The sequence below is a fragment of the Scyliorhinus torazame genome, chromosome 3, assembly GCF_047496885.1.
Source record: "Scyliorhinus torazame isolate Kashiwa2021f chromosome 3, sScyTor2.1, whole genome shotgun sequence".
Classification (NCBI taxonomy): domain Eukaryota; kingdom Metazoa; phylum Chordata; class Chondrichthyes; order Carcharhiniformes; family Scyliorhinidae; genus Scyliorhinus; species Scyliorhinus torazame.
The window spans coordinates 10,369,454-10,391,663 of record NC_092709.1 but is presented as its reverse complement, the minus strand read 5'-3'; the positions used below and the strand labels follow the sequence as shown (position 1 = coordinate 10,391,663).

At 51.6% G+C, this 22,210-nt stretch overlaps 1 protein-coding gene across 3 annotated transcripts in view; it reads right to left on the bottom strand.

The window, feature by feature from the left end:
• The window catches only part of stpg2 (sperm-tail PG-rich repeat containing 2), a 649,746-nt gene that overhangs the window by 618,677 nt on the left and 8,859 nt on the right, over window positions 1-22,210 (bottom strand). For all 3 annotated transcript variants that reach the window (XM_072495293.1, XM_072495294.1, XM_072495292.1), the window contains 2 exons: window positions 14,301-14,450; window positions 2,824-2,973 (listed from right to left, as the gene is read on the bottom strand). In XM_072495293.1, coding sequence (XP_072351394.1) covers window positions 2,824-2,973; window positions 14,301-14,450 — 300 coding nt within the window. The remainder of the gene's footprint in view (window positions 1-2,823; window positions 2,974-14,300; window positions 14,451-22,210) is intronic.

The window sequence follows — 22,210 nt, the reverse complement described above, 5'->3', positions numbered from 1 at the left end:
AAACGCAAGGGCCCAACAGTCAGAATGATTCACACTAACCCCACTGCACCACCATTAGATGAAATAGAACTATAATATTATTGTTGAACTGTTACTAACCAATCAATTATTTGACTGTATTACTAACATATTGCCAAAAGATTAATACTGAATCAGTGGAATCAAATTTGATTAATTGGTTAATTGTTGTTTTATAATAATAATTCTTTAAGAATTTTAATAATTTTTGCTGTAATGCTTGTAATGCAAAGCTTGCCCACTCTATTGTTGAAGATTATTTTTAAACAAAGATACTATCAATGACAATGTAAACTAACGGAACTAGTGACGCTGCTGGATGTGGAGGCGAGGCGGTTGGCCCTGTACCTCGGAGTGGGAAGGAGGAAGCCAGCGCCCATCGTTCGCCGGGCCTGGCTAGACACAGGTGGCAGAGGCAGTCAAGGCCATGGGGAACACCCCCCAGACCGGACAACAGTGCCGAAAAAACTGCACAATGTCTTCAGGGTGGCCGTGGTGAGTAGGCAGCACTGTGCCCCTAGCAGAAACCCCCGTCCCCCACGCCCGTTACCCCACCACCCCTCCCCCCAACCCGGAGGGTGGCCCCCACCCTGCACCACATTCCGACACCCAAATCGGCCGCCAGGGCCGGGTGCCCTGGAAACTGAAGCCACCAGCTAGTCGCCCCCTGGGCTGCATGCGGTGGAGTGTCTAACACTGCGTTTTCTGGTTCCCCGACCCCCAGGAGAAGTCCGCTCACAACCGGCGAGAACGGGAGGAGACTGGAGGGGACCGCTGGACCTGCGGCCCCTCGCTGTGGCAGAAGAGGGCACTGGATGTGGTCGGGGAAAGGGCAGTCGCCGGATCGAGGTCGGCATTGAGCGAGGAAGTGAGACCCCGCTACGATGCAGTTTCCCATGGCAGGTCTGTCATCCACCCCTCCCCACACACCTCCACCACCCCTACTCCCCCCAGGTTCGCAATGCAATCATACGTCTAGTCTTGTGTTTCGCAGGAGCTGCTGGTGATGGTGTGGGCCTTTCTGGTGTCCCCTGACCCCGGCCACAGCTAGAACCCAGTGTTTCGACCAGCGATGAGGATGAGACCAACATGAACGGGACCCCTCATCCCGAGCCATCTCGGAGCTCGAGACCAGGGATGACACTGATTACCCATCACAGCTGTCTCCAACACCCTCCACCGTCACAGAGACACTCACCTACTAGAATCATAGAACCATAGAATCCTTACAGTGCAGAAGGAGGCCATTCGGCCCATCGAGTCTGCACCGACTCTCTGAAAGAGCATCTTGCCCCCTACCTATTTGGTAACCTAACCTAACCATTAGTCACTAAAGGGCAATTTGCATGGCCAATCCACCTAACCTGTATGTCTTTGGACTGTGGGAGGAAACTGGAGCACCCGGAGGAAACCCACGCAGCCACGGGGAGAAAGTGCAAACTCCACACAGACAGTCACCCCAGGCCAGAATTGAACCCGGGTCCCTGGAGCTGTGAGGCAGCAGTGCTAACCACTGTGCCATCATGCCACCCCTCGGTTGGGCAATTTAGTGAAGAGACTCCTGGGGCACATTCTGTGCACACCAGTCACATGCTCCGGCACAGCAGATGGAAGTAGGAACTCTCGAGGGGGCAGATGGTTGGGGGGGGCGGAATTGGCCATTCCGAATTCTCCCTCCGAGTACCCGAACAGGCTCCGGAATGTGGCGACTAGGAGCTTTTCACATGTCACTTCATTGCAGTGTTAATGTAAGCCTACGTGTGACAAAAATAAAGATTATTATTATTTTGGGCTTCTGGAAAGGACGGTCCCATCGCTCGTGGAGATGCAGTGGCAGAGCCAGAGACTATATGAGGGGATGCCGGCGAGCATCCAGCACCTGCAGGTGCAGTTGCAGGATTCCAACCGCGTGCAGCAGTAGGAGATGCTGACGACCATACGTGCCATCCGGGGGGGCTGAGGCGTGAAGCCTGGGGACCGCAGCGCTCACCGTTCCTGAGTAGGACTGGAAGAGGAATGTTCCACACATATCCCACGAGAAAGCAGGACCCATGGAAACACTTCTTATTTGGAGGCAGTGAGAAGAGGCAAAGGGGAAATTGTTCAGTGTGATAACACATTCAGCCGTGAGGAAATGGTGGTGGGGTTGGTAGTGGATGGGGCCTCGTTGGGCCTCTGTTCAAGTATGGGGTAGGGAGGAGGAGGAGGCAGAAATGCTTTTGAAATGTGTGGAGATTAAGAGATTAAACAGGAAGCAAAGAGGAGCAATGCCTGGATGCAACAGAGCGTTTTGGGTCAGCAGGCATATGTTCTAAACCAGCATAGCCTCTAACTCACTGTTAACCAACTCACTCACATTTAATCAATTTCATAACACGGGTACGACTTCAAAAAAGAGACATGCTGCTGAAGCTTTGTGTCTTGCAATCACCAGGGCAGAAGCAAGAATACCAAATTTCAAAGAGAGCAATGAGAAAAGGATGCTGATTGGATAACTGGACACTTATTAGTACAGAGCTTGAATACTGCTTCAAAAAAAAGAGTGGCTATTTGTATATCTGAGACAGAGGTAGAACAAAGACCAAATTTGGGATATTAATAACAAAGGTTGGCTCTCAAGTAACTTAAGAACAGGTAAATTATTCAATCAGCATCTTTTTCTCATGCAGTACACATGTTTGTTCCCTTTACTATTGCGATCTGCCCTGATGAGTGCAAGACACAAAGTTTTGACAGCGTGTGACTTTTCAGCAATACTAAAATTACATAAGAATTGAATGAGAATGCTCCATTGCTGTAACTTACATATTGTGGATTGTAATATGCAGGGCCGAGTATTCCATCTCTGGAAGGAGTTAAGTGCCTGGACAGAACACCGTCTTCAGCTTCTTCATAGCCGTAGGTCTGATTGGATGAAGGGATTGATGGTGCACTGACTGAAGGGCTTGGGAGTATCTGCAAGGAAAAAGAGAAGGAAGTTACTAAGCCTTGCCCCAAGAGCATAATTCCTAATCTGTTAACACATATTTTCCTCGGGTTTAGAAATGACCACCCACTTTAGCAATGCCTGCACGGTTGAAGGTCTACCAAGTGGTACCTTTAGGGAAATAGGGAGAGCAGCATTCACCTCTTGCCCCTTTTCTCATTTACACATCCAGCAGAGGGCAGTAGAGCGGAGCTGCTGATTGGCTGTTGCGGGGAAAATTTGCATCAGTGCATTGCGGTCACAGCATCCAGAAAGTGTACCTGAGCAAGACACCCTAGGTCAAGTGAAGGCAAGCATCCAGCAGAGGGCAGTAGAGCAGAGCTGCTGATTAGCTGTTGCGGGGAAAATTTGCATCAGTGCACTGCGGTCACCGTATCTTGAAGGTGGTTTGTCAAGTGACAGTTAAAGTCAAAACACATCTTCAGTGTTTACCTCCCTACCTCCTCCTCTAACCAAAAATAAAAGGCAATCACTGTAAGGATCCCAGCCCAGTAAAGATCAAGAGGGAGACTCGAGGGCAGGTAGAAGTAGAAATAAGTTGAACCGTGACATCACAGCCTGCAGGTAAGTGATTGGCTGGTGACTGGTAAGTAGTTTTTCTTTTCCCTGAGGTGTTATCGTGTGGGGCGCAGTGGTTGCTGAGTGAGTGCTTGCTGAGAAGTGGAGTAAACATTTTTTTAAACTTACTGTTGGGAGTTTCCAGCTGAATCCGGTTGGAGTGAGGACAGAGTGACTGCTGGGTAAGTAGTAAAGATTTAAATTGTTTGCGCAGGCCCATAACAGCTGATTGCTGTTCTCGTGTGGGGCACAGTGGTTGCTGGTTAAGTGTTTTATTTTTATCTGTATTTAAGTTGGGCAGTTTCGAAACCCTAGACACTATACTTGCAGTGTCCCCCACCCTTCCACCTCCTTTAACCTAAGGGGTAGAATAACAGGTAAGATCTTTCTTTTTCTTTTTTTTTATCTAAAGGGGATGCCAGTGCAATGTTCCTCCTGCAGAATGTTTGAGGTGACGGACACCCCTGCTGATTTCACCTGTGGGAAGTGCACCCATCTCCAGCTCCACAGAAAACCGCGTTAGGGAACTGAAGCTGGATGAACTTCTGATCATTCAGGAGGCAGAGGTGGTCATAGATAGTAGCTTCAGGGATGTAGTTACTCCGAAGAATCAAGGTAGATGGGTGACGGTGAGAGGGGCTGGGAGGAAGCAGTCAGTGCAGGGATCCTCTGTGGTCGTTCCCCTCAGTAACAAGTTTACCGCTTTGGATACTGTTGAGGGGGACGACCTACCAGGGGTAAGCCACGGTGAACGGATCTCCAGCACCGAGTCCATCCCTGTGGCTCAGAAGGGAAGGAGGGAGAGGAGAGCAATAGTTATTGGGGACTCAATAGTTAGAGGGACAGATGGACGGTTCTGTGGCAGCGAAAGAGACTCACGGATGGTATGTTGCCTCCCGGGTGCCAGGGTCCGTGACGTCTCGGACCATGTTTTCAGAATCCTTAAAGGGGAGGGGGAGCAGTCACAAGTCGTGGTACACATCGGTACCAACGACACAGGTCAGAGAAGGGACGGGGATTTAAAACAGGAATTTAGGGAGCTAGGGTGGAAGCTGAGAGCCAGGTCAAACCATGTTGTCATCTCTGGTTTGTTGCCGGTGCCACGTGCTAGTGAGGTGAGGAACAGGGAGAGAGTGCAGATAAACACATGGCTGCAGGGTGGTGTAGGAGGGAGGGTTTCAGGTACCTGGATAATTGGAGCACATTCTGAGGAAGGTGGGACCTGTACAGACAGGACAGTTTGCACCTGAACCAGAGGGGCACCAATATCCTGGGAGGGAAATTTGCTACCCGGTTCTTCGAGGGGATTTAAACTAATTTGTCAGGGGGCTGGGAAAACGAGCTGTGTTCCAGAAGCCAGTGTCGAGAGTAGTGAGGTACTGAGGAGGGTATCAAGGTCGCAGGAGTGTGCCGGCAGACAGAAAGGTGGGTTGAAATGTGTCTACTTCAATGCAAGGAGCATCCAGAATAAGGTAGGTGAACTTGGAGCGTGGATTTGTACTTGGGACCACGATGTTGTGGCCATTACGGAGACATGGTTAGAACGGGGACAGGAATGGTTGTTGGAAATACCAGGGTATAGATGTTTCAGTAAGAGTAGGGAAGGTGGTAAAAGAGGTGGAGGAGTAGCATTGTTAATCAAGGATAGTTTAACGGCTGCAGAAAGGCAGTTTGAAGGGGATCTGCCTACTGAGGTAATATGGGCCGAAGTTAGAAATAGGAAAAGAGCGGACACATTGTTAGGAGTTTTCTATAGGCCCCCAAATAGTAATAGAGATGTGGAGGAAGAAATTGCAAAACAAATTATGGATAGGTGTGGGGGTCTCAGGGTAGGTGTCATGGGTGACTTTAACTTTCCAAATATTGATAAAGGTCGAATAGTTCAGATGGGGCAGTTTTTGTACAGTGTGTGCAAGGGCGTTTCCTGACACAATATGTGGATAGGCCGACAAGAGGGGGGGGCCACATTGGATTTGGTACTGGGTAATGAACCTGGCCAAGTGTTAGATTTGTTTGTGGGAGAGCACTTTCGAGATAGTGACCACAATTCGGTGTCGTTCACTATTGCAATGGAGAGGGATAGGGCCATACGGCAGGACAAGGTTTATAATTGGGGGAGGGGTAATTATGATGCGATTAGGCAAGAATTAGGGAGCATAAGATGGGAACAGAAACTGGCAGGGAAAGGCACAAATGAAAAGTGGAGCTTGTTCAAGGAACAAATACTGTGTGTCCTTGAAAGGCATGTCCCTGTCAGACAGGGAGGAATTGGCCGTATGAGGGAACCATGGGTCACAAAAGAGGGTGAATGTCTTGTCAAGAGGGAAAAGGAAGAGTATGTAAGGATGAGAAAACAAGGTTCAGTAGGGTCGCTTGAGGGTTACAAGGTAGCAAGGAATGAGCTGAAAAAAGGGCTTAGGAGAGCTAGGAGGGGGCAGGAGAAGTCCTTGGCGGGTCGGATCAAGGAAAACCCCAAGGCTTTTTACTCTTATGTGAGAAATAAAAGAATGACCAGGGTGAGGGTAGGGCCGGTGAAGGACAGTAGTGGGAACTTGTGCATGGAGTCAGAAGAAATAGGAGAGGCGTTGAATGAATACTTTTCTTCAGTGTTCACAAAGGAGAGGGGCCATGTTTTTGAGGATGAGAGTGTGATTCAGGCGGGTAGGCTGGAGGAAGTAGATGTTCTGAGGAAGGATGTATTAGCAATTTTGAAAAACCTGAGGGTCGAAAAGTCCCCTGGGCCAGATGGGATATACCCAAGGATTCTTTGGGAGGCAAGGGATGAGATTGCAGAGCCTTTGGCTTTGATCTTTGGGTCCTTGCTGTCCACGGGGATCGTGCCAGAGGACTGGAGAGTGGTGAATGTTGTTCCTCTGTTCAAGAAAGGGAATAGGAATGACCCTGGTAATTATAGGTCAGTTAGTCTTACTTCGGTGGTCGGGAAGATAATGGAAAAGGTCCTGAAGGTTAGGATTTATGACCATTTGGAAAGATGCAGCTTAGTCCAGGATAGTCAACACGGATTTGTGAAGGGTAGGTCTTGCCTCACAAATTTGATTGAATTATTTGAGGAGGTAACTAAGTGTGTAGATGAAGGTAGAGCAGTTGATGTCGTATACATGGATTTTAGTAAGGCGTTTGATAAGGTTCCCCATGGCGGCTCATGAAGAAAGTAAGGAGGTGTGGGATAGAGGGAAATTTGGCCAATTGGATAAGTAACTGGCTATCACATAGAAGACAGAGGGTGGTGGTGGATGGAAAATTTTCAGACTGGAGACCAGTTACCAGCGGTGTACCACAGGGATCAGTGCTGGGTCCAGTCGGCACACTCCTGCGACCTTGATACCTTCCTCAGTACCTCACTACTCTCGACACTGGCTTCTGGACTACAGCTCGTTTTCCCAGCCCCCTGACAAATTAGTTTAAATCTCCTCGAAGAACCGGGGAGCAAATTTCCCTCCCAGGATATTGGTGCCCCTCTGGTTCAGGTGCAAACCGTCCTGTCTGTACAGGTCCCACCTTCCTCAGAATGTGCTCCAATTATCCAGGTACCTGAAACCCTCCCTCCTACACCATCCCTGCAGCCACGTGTTTATCTGCACTCTCTCCCTGTTCCTCACCTCACTAGCACGTGGCACCGGCAACAAACCAGAGATGACTACATGGTTTGTCCTGGCTCTTATTTGTGATTTTTATTAATGACTTGGAGGAGGGGGCTGAAGGGTGGGTCAGTAAATTTGCTGATGACACCAAGATTGGTGGAGTAGTGGATGAGGTGCAGGGCTGTTGTAGGCTGCAAAGAGACATTGATAGGATGCAGAGCTGGGCCGAAAAATGGCAGATGGAGTTTAACCCTGATAAGTGCGAGGTGATTCATTTTGGTCGAAAAAATTTGAATGCGGATTACAGGACCAACGGCAGGGTTCTGAGGAATGTGGAGGAACAGAGAGATCTTGGGGTTCATGTCCACAGATCTCTGAAGGTTGCCACTCAAGTGGATAGAGCCGTGAAGAAGGCTTATAGTGTGTTAGCGTTTATTAACAGGGGGCTTGAGTTTAAGAGCTGTGGGGTTATGCTGCAACTATACATGACCCTGGTGAGACCACGTTTGGAGTATTGTGTGCGGTTCTGGTCACCTCATTATAGGAAGGATGTGGAAGCATTGGAAAGGGTGCAAAGGAGATTTACCAGGATGCTGCCTGGTTTGCAGGATGGGTCTTATGGGGAAAGGTTGAGGGAGCTAGGGCTTTTCTCTTTGGAGCGGAGGAGGATGAGAGGTGACTTAAAATAAGTTTATAAGATAATGAGGGGGATAGATAGAGTGGACGTTCAGAGACTATTTCCTCGGGTGGATGTAGCTGTTACAAGGGGGCATAACTATAAGGTTCAGGGTGGGAGATATAGGAGGGATGTCCGAGGTAGGTTCTTTACTCAGAGAGCATTAGGGTGTGGAATGGACTGCCTGCTGTGATAGTGGAGTCGGACACCCTAGGAACTTTCAAGCGATTATTGGATAGGCACATGGAGCACACCAGAATGACGGGGAGTGGGATAGCTTAATCTTGGTTTCGGCAATGCTCGGCACAACATCAAAGGCCGAAGGGCCTGTTCTGTGCTGTACTGTTCTATGTTCTATGTCAAACTGCTGCTGAGAGGGAACGCATTCAGCAAGATGAAGACGAGCATTGGGTTAGGTAGCCAGCACAACGGGCAAGTAAAAGGGCAAAAGAAAGCTTTTTTTGTCCTTGCAATGCTTTCCGTTACCTCAGGACATCTCAAAGCCACTAAAACCTGGGATGGGCTACAGCCTGGAATTGGTGGGGCAGCGGGTATTTCGGAGGATTGTAGGGCTGAGGGAGGTCACGGTGATAGGGAGGGGCAAGGCCACAGAGAGATTTGAAAAGGATGAGAATTGGGAGGCATTGCGGAACTGTGGGATCCAATATAGGTGCCTGAGCAAAGGGGTAAAAGGTCAACAGAGTTGGGTGCAAGTGAAAATACAGGGCTTTTTGGGTGAGATCAAGTTTACAAAGAGTGCAAAGCCAGCTCGGGCTACTGAAGTAGCTGCTGGCTCTGCTTCATTGCAAACAGCAAAAATCCATAACGGACACCTAAAGTGACTGCAATTGGGGTCAGGGAATCAGCTCTTTAATAAAGGACCCGGGGAGTCCACACCTAGTAAAATTAAAAACAAAGTTTTATTTACAAACTATGTGTATCGGTAGATCCCTACTGGGCTAATGCTTGGTCAGTAACTTACTGGCTGACCTTACTGGGTAATTGAGATACCCCGCCCCCTAGCGGGGGAGCTCGTACTCTGCAAGGAGCATGGGGATGACAAGCATTCACACCCTGTATGTACATTACAGGATATTACATTCCTCCCCCCCCCCCCCACAAAATTCGAAGACCCCTCAACGAGCAACGAATCATGGAATCTACAGCACGGATACAGGACTTTCAGCCCAATCTGGTCCATGCCAATGAAAACGCCCATCGAAGCGAACCCCATTTACCTGCATTTGGCCCATATCCCTCTAAATCTTTCCTATCCATGTATCTGTCCAAATGCCTTTTAAATGTTGTCGATGTCCCTGCCTCACCACTTCCTCCGGCAGCTCATTCCACATACGTACCACCCTCGGTGTAAAAAAGTTGCACCTCAGGTACCCATTAATTCTTTCCCCTCTTAACTTAAACCTGTGCCCTCTAGTTCCCGATTCCCCAAGCCTGGGAAAAAGACTGAGTGCATTCACCCTATCCCCATGCCTCTCCTGATCTTATTCACCTCTATAAGGTCACCCCTCAGTCTCCTACACTCCAAAGAACAAAAGTCCCAGCCTGAGCAATCAGACAGAGAAGGAGAAGTAGACGGAAGACATTGGAGTCTCTTTGGCTCTGGTAAGTCCTCATGGAGTTGATGTGCCGAATCAGTCAGTGGATACCACGCCAGTGAATGCCATTTGCGGCAGGAACGACGTGGCGGACATTTGTCCAAACCTGGCCACCAGACGTCGCTTCTCGCCAGCATCTTCATTTTGGGCACTCCGGGATGTCCGTTGTGAAGGTCCCACAGCCTGGACCTTCACCGGGACAACCCTGGTGCCCCACAGAAAGACGCCGTCCTCCACGGTCTGTTCCGACAATTTTGAGGACAACGCCTTCAACTGGTAGCTGCTGATTCTGCCCACCGTATAACATCAGATGACGCACCTTGGTAAGCACAGGCTGGTTTCACGTCCAATCACAAACACAGGAGACAGTGACGGGCAAGGAGTCCATGAAGTTCAGGACAGCAATCACTTTGTCCACCGTAGAGGGTTTGCGGATTCGATCTGAAAGCGACTCAACGCACAGCATGCGCAACCTGGGTACCTGGGTGGTGTTCGCAAGAGTATTCGCAAGTAGCCAATCACAGAGCCCGATGCTGAACCCTTGCAGACGCTATTGGCAGGATTGCCTTGCCTTCACGGAAGAGGCCCAGCAATGGCTTGTGATTGATGACGATCAATAAATGGCGGCCATAGACGTATTGGTGAATGGCTTTACACCGAATACGACCGCCAGACCCTCTTTTTCGATCTGGGTGTATTTTCTTTCAGCTGCAGCCAGCTTCCAGGGGGCAAAAGTGATCGGACGGTCATGACTGTCGTCCATTCGATGGGACAGACTGCCCAATACCAAACAGCAAATCATCGCACATGACATACAACTTTGAGGAGTCAAAATATGTCATTACGCCTGAAGAAGACAACCGCCGCTTCACCTGGTTAAACACCGTATCCTGGGCTTGCCCCAAGCCCAAGGCTGGCGCTTTTTCAAAAGCAAGTGGGGCGTGCTCCAGATCACCCCTAATGCGGCCTAAAGGCCATCAACAGTTTGACCGTCTGGTGCTCGTTCGCCGTGGTATTGTTGGCCCAGAAGAAATAACGCATCCGTTCAGCGTACTAGTTCCAGTCTTCAACACCGGCGTGAAATGTATCTAACCACCAATCGGAGGCACGGCAAATCAAATAAATCCAAACCTGGGTCCATAAAATCAGGGAAGTGGCTCAGCTGAGTAGGTCGCAGCGTCGACAGCAAACCAGTTTACTCCTCGTTGCCAGTTTAATAAGAACACGGGGAGTCCACACCGAGTAAAAATAAGAACAAAGTTTTATTGACAAACAATATACATACACTTCCTGGTAGGTCCCTACTGGGTTCCTGCTTGGTCAGTGCCTTACTGGCCAACCTTGTCTACGCTGGGTAAGTGAGATACCCCCCTGCCTAGTGGGGGGAGCTCATTCTCCACAAGGAGCACCAGGAAGACAAGCATTCCCACCCCGTAGCTCCCTTGGGGGATATTACAAGCTCATGAGAGCCCAGGCCAGACCCGCCTGTAGACGGGCAGGTATGAAGGTACTTCCCACCTTTTTTTCCAAACTTTGCTTGTTGCTGTTAACAGTAACCCCACCATGCAAGTTCCTATGTCAGTCCCAATCAGTCCAGCTGGCAACACTGTAAATCTCTGTCATGAGTTCCGTTTGTTGTAATTTGGAGTCACTTTATATAGATTCCGCTGTAAAATTACATTTTCTTTGCCATAAAACGTATGTCAGCCGTGGCTTACTTGGTAGCACTCTTGCCTCTGAGTCTGTGGGTTCGAATCCCACTCTGGAGACTTAAATATAAAATTCTAATCTGGTAGCGAGGGAGTGCTCCACTGTCAGAGGATGTTGTCCTTCAGATGAGGTGTTAAGCCATGCGCCCCTCTCTGGTGTGTGTGAAGGATTGTGTGTGCGTCATTGTAAAGCAGAGAGGCTCCTTCCCCAGCGCCCTGGGGTCAATACTCACTCACCTCTTAATCAACATCACTAAAGCTGATTATCTGGTGGTTACCACACTGCAGTTAGTGGGAATTTGTGGCGTGACAATTGGCCGCTGCATTTTCAGCAACACAATAGTGACTACATTTTTAGAGAATACTTCACTGGCTGAAGATCACTTTGATACATCCTGAGATCGTGAAAGTTGTGATATAAATTGATGCACTGTCAATTGCGACGAGACGAGAGTAGAATGTAATCGAGGCTTTATTACGCAGAGATGTGTGGCCGCCTACAGCAGCTTACAAAATGGCTGCTGTTCGGAGAGCACACACATTTATACTCCGCCTCCTGGGCAGAGCCAGCAGGCAGGGATCTACCCCCGTACCTGTAGTACAGGGGCCTTACCGTAATACCCATATATACAATATAATACAACCGTGGTGACTATCACATAAATGCTAGTCTGAAGTATTTCGTCAAAATAGACTCCATTTATTGTAAATACCCCACCAATCACGTTTGAAGATTCAACGGAAGAATGGGGGACCTGTTCATCAACTGGACGTTTGCGAGCCTAGGGGCACTGGAGGAGAAGTTCGAGTTACCCCCAGGAAATGCCTTTAGATATATGCAGGTGAGGGCTTTTGTGAGGCGACAGGTGATGGATTTCCCGTTGATCCCGGCACAAGAAGTTCAAGATAGGGTGATCTCGGGTGTATGGGTCGGAGAGGGCAAGGTGTCGGAAATACACCAGGAGTTGAAAGAAGAGGGGGAAGCGCTGGTAGAAGAGTTGAAGGGTAAATGGGAGGAGGAGCTGGGGGAGGGGATCGAGGAAGGGCTGTGGGCTGAGGCCCTGGGTAGGGTTAATTCCTCCTCCTCGTGTGCCAGGCTCAGCCTGACACAATTTAAGGTGGTCCACAGAGCGCACTTGACGGGGGCGAGGTTGAGTAGGTTCTTTGGGGTAGAGGACAGATGTGGAAGGTGCTCAGGGAGCCTGGCGAACCATGTCCATATGTTTTGGTCATGCCCGGCACTGGAGGGGTTCTGGAGAGGAGTGGCGGGAGCAATATCTCAGGTGGTGAAAGTCCGGGTCAAGCCAAGCTGGGGGCTAGCAATATTCGGAGTAGTGGATGAGCCGGGAGTGCAGGAGGCGAAAGAGGCCGGCATTCTGGCCTTTGCGTCCCTAGTAGCCCGGCGAAGGATCTTGCTAATGTGGAAGGAGGCAAAGCCCCCCAGCGTGGAGGCCTGGATAAATGATATGGCTGGTTTCATAAAGTTGGAGAGGATTAAGTTCGCCTTGAGAGGGGTTCTACAGGCGGTGGCAACCGTTCCTAGACTATCTCGCGGAGCGTTAGAGGAAGGTCGGTCAGCAGCAGCAGCAACCTTGGGGGTGTAAAGAAAAAGAAGAACAACCCCAACAGAATACAAAACAATCCCAGGAAACTCCCCCAACCCTCCCACCGATCACCCCCCACCCTCCAAACAGTCAACCGTAACCAATTTACTAAAGTGCACGATGAACCAACCCCAACAAATCCAAACCTCCTCCCCTCTCCCCCAGATCGAACTTCACCTTCTCCATAGTCAAAAACTCCAGAAGCCCCCCCTCTCCCCCCCCCCCCCCCCCCCCCCCCGCCACTCCCCACAAGGCCAGGGCACAGGGTGGAAATATTGACCTCCACCCCGACAAGGCCCGCCCACGAGAGATTAGCGAGGCGAAGGCTAAAACATCTGCCCCCACACCCGCCTGCAACTCCGGCCGGTCCGACACTCCAAATATGGCTTCCAGGAACCGGCCTCCACATCCACATGTAAGACCCCCCGAGATTGTACTGAACACCGTCCTCCAAAACCTTTCCAGCTTCAGGCAGGGCCAGAACATGTGAACATGGTTTGTGGGGCCCCTCCCACATCGCTCACAGACATCCTCCACCCCCTCAAACAGCCAGCTCATCCTTGATTTTGTGGGGTGCGCCCTGTACACTACCTTCAGCTGTATCAGTCCCAACCTTGCACACAAAGTCGAGGCAGTCACCCTCCGCAGCAGCTTGCACCATAGTCCCTCTTCCAGCGGGATCTCCCCCCCACTTCCTCCTCCCTCTTTGCCTTAATCCCCTCCATGGGCACCCGATTCTCCTCAAGGATCCTCCCCTAGATCTCCGAAACAACCCCCTCGCCAGCCCTCCCGCTGACAGCACCGCCTCGAGCAACAAAGCAGGCACTATTGGAAAGTTTGGGGAAAGCTTTCTTGCAAAGTCCCGAATCTGCACGTACCTAACCCTTCCCCCTACGCCAACCCATACTTCTCTCCCAACTCCTCGAGGCTCGCCTCCCCCCCCCCCCCCCCACCCCCGGGTCCGGTCCCCAGCTTAAAATGCTGCCAAAACTGCCTCCAGATCTTCAGTCTGGCCATCACCACTGGACTCACCGAGTACTTTCCTGGAGCCACTGAGAGCGGTACCATTGGCCAACGCCCGCAGCACCTACCCCCTACACGAGCCCGTCTCCATCTTCACCCACAGAGCTGCCCCCTCCTTACTCCAACCCCGTACCTTCTCTGTATTCGCCGCCCAATAATAATACAGCAAGTTCGGGAGGCCTAACCCCCCCCCTCCCCCCCCGCATATGTCGTCCTATCTGCAGGACCAACCTCCTAATCCTGGCCACCTGCCTTCCCCAAATGAACGAGATCAACTTGTCCACCCCCCACTCCGCCCCTGAAGAAGGACTTCAATAAAAAAATACTCTGTGCTTTTTTTTAAAACCAAATGCCTACAATGACATTTTGATATTGAGGCTAACATATCTCATATTTATCATCAATGTAACTTCAATGATGCTGCTACTGTGGCTGCTGGATAAGGATCATGATTGCGATTTAGTAAAAGCACAGCCAAAGATACCGGATAGAACAGACTTGGGCTCACCACTGAGCTCTGTGGTTTAAACACTTTACTCGTTTTCTCAACAAACTCCATGGGGTATGCATTGTAGTAACCAGGTCCTGGTAGGTTTCCTCCAGCTGTTTTGAAACGGACCTCCTTGTTCTTCATGCTCTGCCCTCCTTTGACGTGGTCCTGAAATTCACAACACAGAGAATTGGTGCTTTGTGGTAGGACTTTACTTAGGTTAACAAGGGCAAATGCTAACAGTGCACGTTTGGTTTGTTGGTTGTTTGAGGCCCATGGGATCATTTTCAGTTTAGTCAGAGTTACTGTTCTAAAACTCACAGGGGTGGCACGGTGCCAGGGACCGGGGTTCAATTCTGGCCTTGGGGTGACTGTGTGCGGAGTCTGCACGTACTTCTCGTGTTGGCGTGTGTCTCCTCCGGTTTCCTCCCACAGTCCAGGTTAGGTGGATTGGCCGTGCTAAATTGCCCCTTAGTGTCCAAGGATTCACGGGGATAGGGTGGGGGGACTGTGGGCCTGGGTAGGGTGGTCTTTCAGAGGGTTGGTGCAGATTTGATGGGCCGAATGGGCTCCTTCTGCACTGTAGGGATTCTATGGTTCTAGGAACATTTAGGCCACTCAGCCCATCAAGCCTGTTCTGTTGAATCGGATCAAGGCTGATTTGCATCGTAACTCCACCAACTATCTTGGTTCCCCATAACCCTTCATAGTCTTGCCGAACAAAAATCTGTCCATCTCAGTTTTGAAATGATCAATTGATCCCGAGCTTCAACAGCTTCTAGAGAGTTCCAGATTTCTTCCCCGCTCTGCATGAAGTGCTTCCTGACATCATCCCTGAATGACCTGGCTCTAACTTCAAGGTTTTGTCCACTTGCAAGAACATTACAATTCGGAGCAGGGCTCGGCCATTTAGCACCTTGGGCCTTCAATAGGTCCACGACTAATTTGATTGGAGCTTTAACTCCGCTTTCCTGCCCGTCTCCCATTACCCTGCACTCCCTTGTCCATCAAAGGCCTGTCTCCCCGCTGGAGGAAAGGTTTATCCCCATCAACCCGATCAAATCCTTTAATTGTTCCAGAAGCCTCACGCAATTTCCGAAAATCAAGAAAGGGAAGCCTAATTTATTCAACCTGTGCTCATACTTTACCTCTATTAGCTCTGGCGCCAATCCGGCTCAGGAGGTTAAGGTCGCCTTTCAACATTCAGAACCGAGGAAGGCTTCCTCAAAGCATGGGGTCAGGTCGTCAGCCAACAGCGACGAGGGAAAGATTGAGAGATGGGAGAGAGCAGACAGAGATACACAACGCTCAGTGATACAAAGGGACGGGGGGGAAGGAAGCGAGGAGGAAACTCAGGAGAACCCAGGAAGAGGTGTGTGGGGGCGGGAGGCGGGGGGGGGGGGTGAGGGTGGAGAGAGGGGGCAATAAACCCCCCCCCCCCCGAACTCACAATGCCTGCAACAGAAACCACTGCAGAATGAGGCTGGGAGGGGAGAACAGGAGCTCTGGGATAGAACACCCAAAACAAAAGGGGGGGATGCCCAGGAGGGGCCGGCGGGAGTGGGGGGGGGGGGGGGGGGGGGGGGGGGGGAATATGGGGAGAATGTGCAAACTCCACACGGACAGTGACCCAGAGCCGGGATCGAACCTGGGACCTTGGCACCGTGAGGCAGCAGTGCTAACCACTGCACCACCGTGCTGCCCTAACACTGGCGGTGTTAACACAGTAGCATTGGGCAGCACGGTAGCATTGTGGTTAGCACAATTGCTTCACAGCTCCAGGATCCCAGGTTCGATTCCCGGCTTGGGTCACTGTCTGTGCGGAGTGTGCACGTTCTCCCCGTGTGTGCGTGGGTTTCCTCCGGGTGCTCCGGTTTCCTCCCACAGTCCAGAGATGTGCAGGTTAGGTGGATTGGCCATGATAAATTGCCCTTAGTGTTGGGTGGGGTTACTGGGTTATGGGGATAGGGTGGAGGTGTTGACCTTGGGTAGGGTGCTCTTTCCAAGAGCCGGTGCAGACTCGATGGGCTGAATGGCCTCCTTCTGCACTGTAAATTCTATGATCTATGATCCATGAACACCACAGAGGCAGCAGCCAACCATCAAACACTTCAGAGCAGGGCCAGAACTGGGGAGATCCCCCGACCAGAGGGTGTGTGTAGATCAGGGGAGGGCATCTGAGCACGGTCCCCCGAGTGTTCCCAGCAGGGGTCTGGGGTCTAGGGGTTCCTGACATGGCCGGGGGTCAGAGTGCAGAGCAAGATCCCGCAGCACAACTGGCTCGCTGGATGGCACTCTAAGGGAAGGCGGGAATGGTAAGTGTGGGGGGGCTTTGTGGGATTTGAGGGTCACGGGGTGGAAGCCCTAACTGATTGTCGGTCTCTCGCCTTCTCCAATTCTTTACAGATGTACAAATATGGATGGTGTTGTTGACCCGCGGTGGAAACCTTCGCAGTGCTGGTGGCAGCCCAGGCGGCCAGGCGCCGGTGAAGGTGGCAGAAGCGACGGCGCAGGCTGGAGGCGGCAACCCATGTGCAGGGGACCGCGACCCACCCTGCAGACCCAGCAGCCTATCGGGCCGGGGAGAGACCCAGGTGAGGGCGCCAGTGGCGGCCCAAGGTACAGGCGTCGCTGGTCATTCGTGGAGATGATGGGCAGCATGGGTCTGCCCCAGCAGGGAGAGGGTGCGGCACCCCTACCATGTCCTCACGGACGTGGCACCACGCGGACCAGGAGGACGCCCGCTCCCAGTGGCCATGAAGGTCACCGCAGCCCTAAACCTTTACGCCACCAGTCCATTCCAGCTTGAGCTGGACCAGGCCCATCAAGATGCCCAGGCAGCAGGATTCGCCACCTTCGGCGGGATGCCCCACCTCCAGGGGATAATTGATGGCACTCATGTCGCCTTGCGCATATCGGAACAACAGGGAGCACCCTTTATTAACAGGAAGGCGTTCCACTCACTGAATGTTCAAATTGTGTACGAACACCACCTCCAGATCATGCACGTGTGTGCTCGCTTCTCAGGGAGCCTGCATGATCGCTACATTCGGGGACACTCGGAGATCCTCAGGCAGCACGGTGACACTGCTGCCTCACAGCGCCAGGGACCCAGGTTCAATTCTGGTCTTGGGTCACTGTCGGTGCGGAGTCTGCACGTCCTCCCGTGTCTGCGTGGGTTTCCTCCGGGTGCTCCGATTTCCATCCACATTCCAAAGATGTGCAGGTTAGGTGGGTTGGCCACGATAAATTGCTCCTTAGTGTCTAGAACGATGTTTAGGTTAGATTAAGGGGTTAGTGGCAGAGGGCGGGTAGGTGGGCATGGACCAAGTACTCTTTCAGGGTGTTGGTGCAGACCCGATGGGCCGAATGGCGTCCTCTGGTGGGCCTGCCTGGAGCCAGAGGGCCCTGGCTGCCTTACCGGTGAAGTCGCCATGCCACCCTGTTCTGCCCGCTGACCTTGCGATGCGCTGGTATCAGGAAGGGGGGAGATGTGGAAGAATTAGACACCACTGTTGTCGCTTTGGTGGCAGGCACCAGGTTGGCCGCCAGTGCTTCCCCCTCCCTGATTTGAACATTCAGTGAGTGGCCCACAGGATCACCACATGATTGAGAGGCAGCTGGAGTGAGCTCCAGAGGTCTCTGCATCATCCTGCCCTGCCAGCCCTGGTGCCTCCCCACTGTCTGCACCATGGTGTTGATGCCCTCAGCGATACCCTTCAGTACAGGGCGGGACGGTGGTGCAGTGGTTAGCACTGCTGCCTCACGCCGCCGAGGTCCCGGGTTCGATTCCAGCCCCAGGTCACTGTCCGTGTGGAGGTTGCACATTCTCCCCGTGTCGGCGTGGGCCTCACCCCCCCACAACCCACAAAGATGTGCAGGGTAGGGGGATTGGCCACGCTTAATTTCCCCTAAATTGGAAAAAGGAATTGGGTACTCTAAATTTATATTCAAAAAAAGCAATGCCCTTCAGTCACTGGGCCACGCTCTGGAGTGCCCAGACCAATGTCCACTTGTTTGAGCCACTGGGACATGCACTGCCGTGCCTCGACAATGTCCACCTACATCTGGTACACGTCCGCCAGTGACTAGGACATGCTGCTGAGGTCCTCAGCCATGGCCATCACTGACTGAGCATCACCTTAGACGCCACCACCCATGGTGCTGATCTCATGTTCCATGCTTTCCATTGCGGTCGGCAACCTTGCAGTGTTGGCCTTGATGCCACACATTGCTGGTGCCATCCCTTGCGCCCATAGATTTTGAGACTCCTCCAATCGGCTGATATCCCCTCCTGAATCTCTGGCCATGTCTATCATCTGCATCAGCTCCAGAGGCTTGGCGCCTGATTGGGACTCAGCTAAGTCCTGGGATCCAGCAGACCTCCGACTGCTGCCTCCCATGGGCGTTCCTGCCTCCATCTGATGGGCACCGGCAGCAGTGTGCTGCTCACCAGATTGTGCCCCTGAAGCCTGCCCACTGGCGCCGCCCACCGAGGTGTGTGTCTCTGTGCTGGTGGAGGGTGGGTATGACCGCTGTGACACATCGATGGTGGCTTCCTTGGAGCTCTCCTCAGAGGCGTTCTCACGGGAGGCCGGAGTGCATGTGACCCCGGATGGCCCAGGCCCATCAGATGGTGACCCTGCGAGAGGGAGGACATGTGGTCAGTGAGAGTGAAGGATCGCTTTGTCTGACGTGAACAGCTCACTTGCGGCGGGTCATCTGGGTGAAGGGGCAATGGATCCTCACCTCTGCAGCAGGCCAACCTCGCTGTCGGAGACTGCTCTCTCCTCGGGCAACCCCGCGATCTCCAGGCCCGTTCCTCAAAGGGGGTGAGGATTCTGATGTCCGGCACCCGCCGCTCGTCTGGGCTCTTTCCCGCCTACCATGGGCCAGCTGCTCCTGCGGGGACAATGAGAGGACATTGTGAGCACACGCTTTGCTTTGGGGAGCGGAGGTGGCATATGGCAGATGACATGTATGGGCACCGCTCATGGGCCAGGTGGGTTGTGCGGATAGGTGCCAGGGTGTGCTAGGGTATGGGTGCAGTATTATGCTGGGGGGGGGGGGGGGGGTGCCAGCCGCTGACTCATTGGGTGGGTGGGGAGGTCAGGGTGGTGGCAGGAGGGACTGGTGCCAAACGGGTGTCGACTTACCCAATGCAGACCTTGGACGTCGTTGGTCATCTTCCAACATTGCACGGCAGTACTCCTGGTCAAGGTGTCTGAACTGATGGTCGCATTGGCGGCCCTGTAGTTAGTCGTCCGACCCCCTCGGGGGACAAGGTGACCCTTCTCGCGTCCACGGCGTCCAGCAGCCTGGCCTGGTCAGCATCTCCGAAGCACGGAGCGGGTCTACGCGGTGGCGTGCTGACTACAGTGTGTTCGGAGGGAGCATTGATGTGCAGCTCCCCCATGTTAGCGGTGAACTGCCGGGCGCGGTCCCGGCGAATCAGCTGGCGGAACAGCTGGCGGGTGTCATTTCCGGCACAAAGTGGCGTTAAATTATGGGCCGCGGTCTCGCTGGATCGGCTGTCGGGAGCCACCCGGAAACCCGTGCCCAATGAAATGAAAATCGCTTATTGTCACGAGTAGGCTGCACTGAAGTTACTGTGAAAAGCCCCTAGTCGCCACATTCCGGCGCCTGTTCGGGGAGGCTGGTCCGGGAATTGAACCGTGCTGCTGGCCTGCCTGGTCTGCTTTAAAAGCCAGCGATTTAGTCCAGTGTGCTAAACCAGCCCCTGCACTATGACACTTATGACACAAAATGACACTTAGAATTTAGCCCGTAAAATTGAGCCCTCGATTTCCAAAAAATGTGCAGGAAGGTAACAGGAAAATGTCAATGGAATTAATTATTGTTTGGCAATGGTGTGTGAAGATCCCAGCCAAACTGTTTCAGAATGACAAATCATGTAATGATAAAGAACATACAGTGCAGTGGGAGGCCATTCGGCCCATTGAGTCTGCACCGACCCACTGAAGCCCTCACCTCCACCCTATCCCGTAACCCAATAACCCCTCTGAACCTTTTTGGTCACTAAGGGCAATTTAGCACGGCCAATCCACCTAACCTGCATGTCTTTGGACTGTGGAAGGAAACCGGGGCACCCGGAGGAAACCCACGCACACACGGGGAGAACGTGCAGACTCCGCACAGACAGTGACCCAGCAGGGAACCGAACTGGGACCCTGGCACTGTGAAGCCACAGTGCTATCCGCTTCTGCTACCGTGCTGCCCGAAAATTAATCTTAAAGAATATGTGGCGGATCATTTTGTTTAAACGTCCAGATATTGATGTCCAAAATCCGATGGATCTTACTGAGTCTATCCAGCAGAAACATTTACTTTTACCACCACCAAGAACATTTGGTTTGATTTATCCGCGTACTAGGCTATAAGATAAAATAAAAATCAATTACTAAAGTGGAGATTTGGACTGCTGGGTGTGATTTTTGAGAACAGCAATTTGTTGATGAGGTGTACATTTTTGGAAGCAGCCAATGTGAATAAATTGTACACACGTGCCTACTGCTCGGGATGAAATTTCTGCATACCGTCACAGAGTTAGATGGACTGGTCCTGCTTTGATCTTGGTAAGCTTTTTAGTCAGGATGAAAATAACCATTGTGGAACGGCTGTAATCACCAAAATCTTTAATTCCAACTTTGATTGCTTTGCACAATTGGTGGCCTTGTCCTCAGCTGCCTGGGTCCTGAGCTCTGGAATTCCCTCCCTAAGTCGCTCTAACTCTCAACCCCTCTTTCGGTAAGATCCTCCCTGAACCCAAGCTCCTCGACCAAGCTGTTGGCCTATCTGCCCCAGTGTCACCCTTCACGGCTCTGTCCCTACTTTTGCATTATAACGTGTGAAGCACTTTGGGATGTTTGGTGGCATCGAAGATGCTTAATAAATGTAACTTATCATTAGATAGAATTTACCATCTAGAAATAAAGCAGATCGGTCCATTCTTCCTCATCCAACTGTTAACATAGCCCTCAAATCTCCCCCATACATATTAACCCAGCTTCCCCTTAAGTGCTCCTCCTACCAGGTACCCTTCCCTAAGACAGTGTTGGTGACCATGGACGCCCATTGGATTGGCCCACGTTTGTTTCCAACGTTTAGAAATAAATAATCAGCTGCTCTAAAAGGAGGTTACTAAACTCTTTAATAGTTGAGTTTGATAGTTTAGAATTTTTCAACTTTGTTCTTCACATATGCTTGATACGGGTGAGGCTGTATTTATCGGTCATCCATCGTTACTCTAAAGCTTTAAGAGACAGCCATGTACGGGCTGGAGTCTCTCTTAGGTTGGTGCGTTCATGTCCCTGAATGGCAACCCGTCGGGCGATTGTGAGAACCTGGCAGCTTTCAACATCACTAACTCGGTAGTAGGCCATAATTTAGCAGGACTTACTGAACTCAGTCGTCATAACTTGCTGAGTGAGGTGGGCTTTGAACACACGAGTGCGGCACAATAATTACATTGACTGCCTACTCCCGCTGGATTCTTGTATAGGGCCAATTTTACTCCCGTAAAGCAAAAATGCAAGTGTTATGACACCAGGTGAAGGTGGCTGAATGATCTAATGTGAACCCTAAATGCATCCAAGAAAAATCTCCCCTCATAGGGCGGCACAGTGGTTAGCACTGCTGCCTCACAGAGTCACGGGCCCAGGTTCGATTCCGGCCTCGGGTGACTGTGTGCGCTCCCCCGTGTCTGTACTTCTTCCGGGTGCTCCGGTTTCCTCCCACAATCCAAAGATGTGCAGGTTAGGTGGATTGGCCACGCTAAATTGCGCCTTTGTGTACAAAGGTTGGGTGGGGTTACAGGAATGGTGGAGTGGTCCAAGGTAGAGTGCTCTTTCAGACAGCAGACTCGATGGGCCAAATGGCCTCCTTCAGCACTGTAGGGATTCTTTTGT